The sequence below is a fragment of the Raphanus sativus genome, unplaced genomic scaffold, assembly GCF_000801105.2.
Source record: "Raphanus sativus cultivar WK10039 unplaced genomic scaffold, ASM80110v3 Scaffold2229, whole genome shotgun sequence".
Lineage (NCBI taxonomy): Eukaryota > Viridiplantae > Streptophyta > Magnoliopsida > Brassicales > Brassicaceae > Raphanus > Raphanus sativus.
This window is the reverse complement of record NW_026617538.1, coordinates 7,679-16,689: the sequence shown is the minus strand read 5'-3', so window position 1 is coordinate 16,689 and position 9,011 is coordinate 7,679. Positions and strand designations below refer to the sequence as shown.

General features: G+C 35.1%; 1 protein-coding gene and 1 long non-coding RNA gene across 2 annotated transcripts; both read right to left on the bottom strand.

Annotated features, from left to right (window-relative positions):
• Window positions 1-2,008: 2,008 nt before the first annotated feature.
• LOC130505381 (uncharacterized) lies at window positions 2,009-2,378 on the bottom strand. The gene is made up of 2 exons (XR_008941649.1): window positions 2,219-2,378; window positions 2,009-2,146 (listed from the first exon to the last, which is right to left on the bottom strand). It is a non-coding gene; the product is annotated as an uncharacterized LOC130505381 (long non-coding RNA).
• Window positions 2,379-7,986: 5,608 nt separating this feature from the next.
• Window positions 7,987-8,577, bottom strand: LOC130505382 (glycine-rich protein 3 short isoform-like). The gene has a single exon (XM_056999975.1). The coding sequence runs from the start codon at window positions 8,535-8,537 to the stop codon at window positions 8,139-8,141; it is 399 nt and encodes a 132-aa protein (XP_056855955.1). The 5' UTR covers window positions 8,538-8,577; the 3' UTR covers window positions 7,987-8,138.
• Window positions 8,578-9,011: the final 434 nt, after the last annotated feature.

Genomic DNA, 9,011 nt, shown 5'->3' with positions numbered 1-9,011 from the left:
TATCAAAAATTATATTAAATTAAATTATTATTAAACACAAATATGATTTAAAAGAACACAACTATGATTACAAAAGAACACAAATATAAAAATTAAAATTCTCCAAAAAGTTAAAAAAAAATATATACCCGCTCTTTTAAAGGACAAATCAAAATATAGTTTATTCTATTAAAATAAGAACATAACCTATTAATAAATAGTATGTTCAACTATGTATTTTATTTATTTAAGGGATTATTTTATCAATTTAAATTAATATTAAACATAGATATAATTACAAAAAAAACTTAAATATAAAACTTAAATTTTTCAAAAAAAAGTAAAATAAAAATAGGCCATAAAAATAAACCTGTTTTTTAGAGGACAGATATCATATATAAAGATGTGACAATGCAAATACTGATCATTTACCTTGGCTTAGTGCATAGAGGTGCTTCTACTTTTAGAGCACCTCACGTGTTCAAACCAACTACAGCACTTTTTGTATTTTTCTAAATAATTTCTTTAATGAATGACACTATTGTAAATACATTGTCGTCTTCCGATAACTTCTAGGTTTCTAACATTTCCATGGCCGTAAAAAAAATATCATTATAAGCTGCAATATTGCATTTTTCTTTCAGATCCTTCATCAATTTTGTAGATCTGGTATATAAATTCCATTCAAAACCCAGGAAAATGGATTATTTTAGAAAACCAATTTATTCATCGAATTTGACAAATCACCACGGTAACTCTCGGCTCCATGGCCGGTCGATCACCATGCCCACGTTTTTGAACCTACAAATATGTCTGTTTTGTGATTTAACCTATGCAAATTTGTGTGTTGTATTATACTTGTACAAATTATTAGTTATATGAAATTGTACTCTTAAAATTAGTCGATAGTTTGAGAGGAAGTGAGTCCCGCATAATATGGAATTGAATTAGTGGTTACAGTATTTTTATAAAATGTATAATTATCACTTCTTATTGATATTTAATGGGCAGTTATAAAATTCAAAAGGTGGACACAACATATATCAATAGGGCACACTGTTGTTTTAATTAAATAGATAGATTTGTTCGGTTTTCGGTGCAGATTGGATTTAGTATGGTTTTCAGATATAACACTTTAAAAATCGTTTGAGTATATAGGTGATGTCTAATAGAATATGAGACTTTGATTTTCATGTTGATTCCGAATCGGATTTTCCGGGTACGAATATTGTTGACTAATTATATTATGTAACTCTTAAAAAAATATAATATATTGCAAATTTTAAAAACAAAGTTTATAAATAATTTCTGAATTGCATATGACAAGTTTATAGTTATGCACCTTACCAAAAAATTATATTAAATTTAGTTAATATTAAATACAAATATGATTATAAAAATTAAAATTTTCAAAGAAAAAAAACTAAAACGAAAAGTATATCCACCAGGTCAAAATCTAGTTCATGTTTAAATTAGAAGAAAAATTAGATGTTGGGTATATTTGCAATGTTATCACATGAAATTTATTTTTTAAATTGGGCAACAAACAAAACTAAGAAAACTTTTATTCAAATATATAAAATTTAGTTTGCATTTTGGGCAGAAAAGCATATATAAAAACGTTACGTAGACCACTCAGTGACAAAAAAAAACGCATGCCGTAACTACTGTATAATTATCGGTTTATTAAAGATGTGATTGGTTCAACGCAGTAATTTTTCAAGAAGTGGGAAATTGTCTACTACAAAGTAATTGATTTTTTCTCTTTGAGTGGTGGATCAACGAGAAAAAGATGTCAAACGTTTAGAAGGAAAATGAATCTCCACCTCTTCTCTGCACAATCAAAACCATGAAAATAGAGTCGAGCGGCAGAGCATGAACATGATTAACTAGAGTCCAGAAACGTGTATCAAAAGTGAGGTCGGGTGGAAACGTGGTAGCGACTTTGAAAAAAAAATAAAAAGTATATATTACTCTCTTTTTTTTTTTGAACTTAAGTATATATTACTTTGCAAAAGTATTACATGAAGAACACAAATCCACTTTATAACTTTTACATAATTCAACTAGAAATAACAAACGATCTGCAGAAAAGAAAATAACCATCATCATGGTTCCAAGAATCTAAATAATAAACTATAGACTACCATCTTCAATCTATTTTAACCTAAACAAAAAGAAAAAAAAAATCATTAAGAAGAGAGAAGACACTAAAAATTGAGGATAAGGACAACTAAACTGATCGTGAAGAGGAAAAACACTAAAGAATGTTGAAGGCGGATGCCACCGCTTGGAAATCGACCACCTTGAGTAGTAGTCGTAGATGGTATAGTGTTTCCTCCATTTCCGTTACCGCCACTGCCACCCCCGCTCCCACTATCACCGTCATCTCCACCACCCTTGTTACCGCCAGATCCGCCGCTGCTTCCTCCCCGGCTGCGGCCACCTCCGCGACTTCCACCACCACCACCGCTGCTTCCACCTGAGCTACCGCCTTTTGATCCTCCACCACCACCACCGCTGCTTCCACCTGAGCTACCGCCTTTAGATCCTCCACCACCACCACCGCTGCTTCCACCTGAGCTACCGCCTCGAGATCCTCCACCTCCGCCACCGCCGCTACTACCCCCTCCTCCGGCAAGCTGTCTTCGCATAAAATCCGCAGGAAAGGATATTGTTTCTACGGTTCCGAGATGGCGCTTTAATCTCGCAGCTCAGACCTGAAGATACAAGAATCTAGAGATAATGTGCCTTACACATCACCGTGTAACATCTAACTCAGAAGAGCCCTAAAAAAACACTGCTCTATCCGCCATCTCTTAACATTAACATGGTAATACTTTATATTCAATTTAGAGGATTAGTTTACACTTTATTCTTATGAGTTTTCAATTTAGCTAAAACAATAATGAAGTTTTTTTACCAATTTTATCAATTCAAAAGTAAATGATTGCAAATGTGAATTCAATATAAAGAGAAACCAGCATCGGGTTTCTTCATCAGATGATGATGATGAGCCAAACAATTATTGAAGCATAATTTGGTACAATGTAAAACTCGGATCACTCTTGTAGAACAGCCCATTGTCGTGGAGCTGTTCCCTTTGCGGATCGACCTTGATGTCTAAACTTTTGTTTGGATCAAGGATCGATAGCAAGCACTAGAGATCAAGTCAGATGGATCACCGAGCACCCTAATATCTACTTTCGTTGATTAAGGATGCTCGGCTTATTCACCTCAAGTCAAGTTCCCCACTACATGGTTAATGAGCAGGGTAAACCTAGGATCGAGCTTAAATTATCAGATTAAAGCAATCAATAAGAAATTAAATACATGAAGACACAATAGTGATTGCTTATCTATGTGGCGATCGACGTCCTAGAACCCTAGGCAAGCTAGACGACTACTCAACCATGATACAAGATGATAAAGACATGATTTCTGAATAATACTGCATGTAATTCCAAATAGAAATAATAGGGTTCATGATATTCTTCTTAAGGTAGAAGAGGAGCCGTCTCCCTTATGAAATCAAATCGCCAAAAATAGTCTTAACGCTCTTGGAAAACTAGCGTAATCCATGAAATAGAGATATGGGCATTTTTATATGAGAAATACTTAGGTTCACCACTAGAGTGAACCTTTAAGTTCACCCAACCAATAGGATTTCGTTATTTTATATTCAGTATCTTTTAAAAAATGAAACAAAATATTATCAAATTTTATTATGTTTTTAAAATAAAAAATAAATAGAAAATAATAGTAGTCGTAAAAAAGTTTTTTTTTTTAAATACCGTCAGCAAAACACTAAACCCTAAACTTTAACCCTAAATCAAAAACCTTAAATACATGGTAAACCCTTGGATAAATCCTAAATCGTTTGATTTTTTTTAAAAAAAAAATATTTTTAACACAATCAGCAAAACACTAAACCCTAAACCCTAAATACTAAACCCTTGGGTAAATCATAAACCCTTGGATAAATCCTAAACCGTAGGATTTAGAATTTATCCAAGCATTTTGGATTTACCAAGGGTTTAGGGTTTACCCAGGGGTTTAGGGTTTAGAATTTAGGGTTTAGGATTTAGTGTTTGGCTGACGGTATTAAAAATATATTTTTCTAAAACGTATTTTTTTGCAATTAATATTAATTTTTATTTCTTAATTTGATAATATTTTATTTCTTTTTTTAAAAGATACTGAATATGAAATAATGAAATCATATTGGTTGGGTGAAACCAAAGGTTCACTCTAGGGGTGAACCCAAGAATTTCTCTTTTTATATAGAGGCGCTGACAGCTTGGAGAGGGGTATCCGTTATTAGAGAAAATCTTCACAAGATATGGAAGTTTCCATAATTGTCGGGAACAATCGCCTGGTTACTCCTGGTGGGATCAACCGTCAGACGCCTGATTGCTCCGCGGAAAATGCTCAAATTATGGCATATTTACCTAATGCATCTTCCTTCAACTCTACAACCTACTCCAGACCTGAAATGACCCAAAAAGAACTAGACTGGCTCTATAAAACATTGAAAGCTAGTTAGAAAACATATGTACAATGGTGCTAAAAACACCATATATCACATGGCTCGACATTTCTCCAAAGAAAAAAAGGCAAAAGAACCTTCATACCACCATCAAACGCCCCTTTAAAACGCATTAGAGCTCCGGAGATAGACTTTTCACAAGCGATAAAAGATAATGCGCTTAAGCTTATCGGTAGGCTGACAAACCCTATAGATGAAACATGTGGAGCCTGATTCCCTTCTGATTCTCTTCCTCTCTCTACGAACTGGAGTTCAAAGGGATCTGTAGTCTGCTAAGACTTAGGCAGAAGCTACTTTCAAGTCAAGTTTGAAAGTAAGGAAGTCCTCGTCCTCGCAAACAGACCCCACCAGTTTGCACGATGGATGCTCATAGTGCAGAGGTGGGAGCCAATTATCTTTCCCAGATTCCCTTCTCAAGTACCATTCTGATAAAACTCAGAGAACTCCCTCTTCACTACTGGAATTCGGAAATGCTTATCAACATTGCTAAAGAACTAGGAACACTGTATGACTATGAACTATCTCCATGTCAGCCCAAATCAGAATCACACTCAACGGACTACAACCTCTTACTAAGGAAACTATTATTGAGTTTGCTACATGCGAAGAAACCATTGTTACTCTGGAGTACGACAACTTAGCTAATCATTGTCGCTACTCATGAGACCCGTGGCTGCCAAGCTCAGCAGTATAAGACCCTTGCAGGAGACTGAGCCTGGAAGTACTCGCATAAGGAAATAGAAAGACAAGACCCCTGAAACCTCACGATCCACTGCTCCAACTACAGCGAAGGGCCCTCTTGCTATTATAACATCTCACCAACAAAGAGACTCCTAACATCAACTTCATTTCAGCCAGAGAATCGATCGGCATGGGAGACCTGTTGGACCAAGACCTTCAAACAAAGACATTGGCCCGGTCTACAAAAGGAAAGATGATGCTGCAGTGAAAACTTATGCCCCAAAGGCCAACCAGCGCAGAAACAGAGCAGACTCACCCACTGGCTCTCATTCATACCGAAGGGAAAACAAAAATGGCAGAGATCAAATGTGAGGCTGATGTAGGAGCCATCCAGCAGAATAGACAGCTCCAAGATGAATCCCGAAGACACTCCCTCTCTTTTGGCCACAGACATTCTGCTTCTAACCTTGTCTGGAAGGAAAAGGCCCACCCAAGTGTCAATGATCAAATCAACACGCCTTTCTCCTCGCCGATAATGGTTCCTCTCACCATTACTCCAGAAGTGCAGTAATAGATGCATGAGGAAATCCTCTATGAACTATATGAACTAATGATGAAGTATGTCAATGTTCCTGACCCGATAAAAAGGGAAGTCCGTCGACAACGGGTCCTAGAAGGTAAAACAACAATATGATGGCAGAAAGAGCTGCTTAATGCTTGCACAACCTCCAAAGAGTCAAGCTAAATGACGAGAGGCAACCCATTGATAAGCTTTACTTAGTTTTCTTTTAAATTCTTATTGGTTTCTCGTTTTTATTTATTGAATGTCAGAAAAGATTCGAGGAGACGATTGCTCTTAGCCTCGACTGATGAGACCCAACCGATATTGATCGAAATTAGACCATCATAGACGATCAATTGACACTTTTCTATGTCGATCGACACTGACATCAGCGAGCATGTATATCGTTATTCCTTGTTATTTTGAGTACTTATGATTTATGTTCTCACCAAACTTTGACTAAATAAACACTGGGGACAGTGCTGTTTAAGTCTAGGGGGGAGGTTTACTGATATTTAGTTTATTTTGGGTCTTATAAATTGTTTTTACTAAAAAAATTTATTGAGTCAAGAACGGAATTATGATCAAATACGATTTGATTGCTACTCTAATCACTCTCTAGCACCATCTAGATTTATTGGCTGCAGGATGTATTAGATGGAAACACCGTAGTATATCACGTAATGCTCACATCCACACGTGGTGAGAATGTATGGAGAAACCAAAGCTGACTTCCAACCTTAATCAACTCTACTCGCTTGTTTTGGGGCTTGGTATATATTGGATCGGAGTCCTACTGCAACTTTGGAAGGTATTAGAGTGTGTGTTTTTGATTCCCCTTTCACCTTATTTCTGCATCCATAAGTATAAAAGATTGAGATGATTTCTTGAAAGATGCATAGTGATAGGTAAATTACCTTTGATCCCATTATTCTAAATTCAGAAGAGAATGATAACACATCGTTGGAAGTGAGGGATATGTAAATTAATTGTGACCCCATTATTCGCCTATACTTTGTCAGAAAAGAGAGAAAGTAACAAATTCAATAAGATGAACTAGATGTCTACATTAGCATCACTGTTCATTGGCATTGAGATAATATGATTCAGAGAAAAGAGAAGAGAGAGGGAAAGAGTCAGAAAAGACTACATTTTGGTCCAGATACTTGTTTGATTTGATTCCATGTGTTCAGTAATCGATACTCCCAAAATGTAGCTTGCACATCTATATTTATGCAGAAATGAGGTCAGTTGAGGGGTGTGTTAGGTGCTATCAATGGTGTTGTGTGACTGTATGTTATGGTGACTAAGCTAATGTGTAGTACACTAAAAAATTGCAAGGTTAGTAATGATTCACTTCCACCTATCATATTTGTAGAAGTGAAAGTTGTGATTTTATATTATGTGAGGGTAAGTCTGAGGGAGTTGATATACCATGGATTTTATCTATTTTAGGCATAGTATATATGTGTTTTAGAATATATTTACTCTTTTTGGAGTCTCTTTAGAGTATTTACAGGTTCAAGTATGTTTTGGAGAAATGTAGTGATTTTAGAGCATTTTGGAGATAAATTCAGAAGAAACTCGTAGCTGACAATGGAACCAGTCCAAAGTCGACATTCACACTCAACCATCGATCGACGGACATCATATGTCGTATCGATAACGAATCACGCTAAAAGCGACTTGGTTTTCAACCGACTTATAGCCCAAGACACAATTACAGAATTACCCTTGACCGACTTTAACCTAATATTTAAGTTCTCTACCATTGTATTCAGCAACATACGATTTTATATTTTCTTATTCTTTCACAGCAAACATATCTAGGTTTTTGATAGTTTGGAGAGAATATCTAAAAATCCTTCAGAGCTTTGTATTGGAACTCTAGCTTTTCTACCTTATTCTATTTATACAGTTTATTCAGATTATTACTATGCTTTACTTTGCTATGTCTGAATAATTCTTTTATTAGATTTAGAGTGTATTATGGTTACGAAGGATTAGCCAAAACTATAGAATTCTTAAGGTGATAAATATCATTCAAGAAATTGTTCTTACTGCTTGTGATCTAGAGTAACTAACTAGAACCCTGAACTTATGATAATTAAGTGCACGCGACAACATGGTTTGTTAGCTGAATTAATTCCCTTGAATTATGATTACTAGAAACAATCGACAGCTCATTTGTAAAATTTTACAAAATAAATTAAGATAAATTAATAATAATTAAAATAAAATATGTTTATCTCTAGATTTTACAAAGATTGTTAATAAAAATATATTATAACTAAATTATAAAATAAAATATATAAAATAAAATACAAAAACATAATTTTTGATAAACATAATTAAAACATTTGGAGTCTAATACATGATAACCAAACAGGTCAAGAAGAAGAAGATCGCTACAGAATAATGAAGGCGAGCACCACTGCTTGGAACCCTTCCACCTTGAGTATTAGTCATAGATGGTCTAGTGACACCGACGGAGCCACCTCCGCGACTTCCCCCACCACTATTTCTGCCACCTGAAGAACTGCTACGAGAGCCTCCACCTCCTCCACGGCCGCCACCGCCTCCTCCAGCAAGTTGCCTTCGATTAAAATCTGCCGGAAATGATGTCGTTTCTGCGATTAATTGGTGGCGTTTTAGATCAACAGATTGAAGGGAATCCTGGTTAAGTGAACCAACGGCTTCGATTTGCGTATGAATTAGAAGTGAGAGAAATAAATGAAGCATAATGTAATGCATTTTGAGTTTCATTTTGTGTTTAACAATATTTAAGCTTCAGTAACAACACAAAACTATATATACACACGATTCTTAAGTAACCGCGTTTATGAAAATCAATCGTCTTAACATCATCTTTTGGTTGACTATCACAAAGCGACTCTCACAAATTGAAGCTTCCTTGCAATAAAAAGTGTTACGGCTAGCGTTGACTTTTATTACCCTTGCGTAAACAATTTGATTTGTTCTACAAAAATAAGATTCCATCCAGATAATAAAACACTAGATGCGGGTTTATGAAAACAAAAACGAGATACATGATTGACTAACCTTTATCAAAAAAAAAAAATTCAGGAATATGAACCATAACAATGTTCCCTAATATTTTCGGTCAATAAATTTTTATTTTGGAAACTAATTAACAAAACAATAGAAACGAAGGAATTCTATTCCTACTAGTTTTCTAATACTACTAGGATACATCATGTTTGAGAAGTACATTCATAG

What these genes read in the sequence shown, in the direction of transcription:
- LOC130505382 (XM_056999975.1), bottom strand. Translation starts at nt 8,537, where the DNA reads ATGAAACTCAAAATGCATTACATTATGCTTCATTTATTTCTCTCACTT.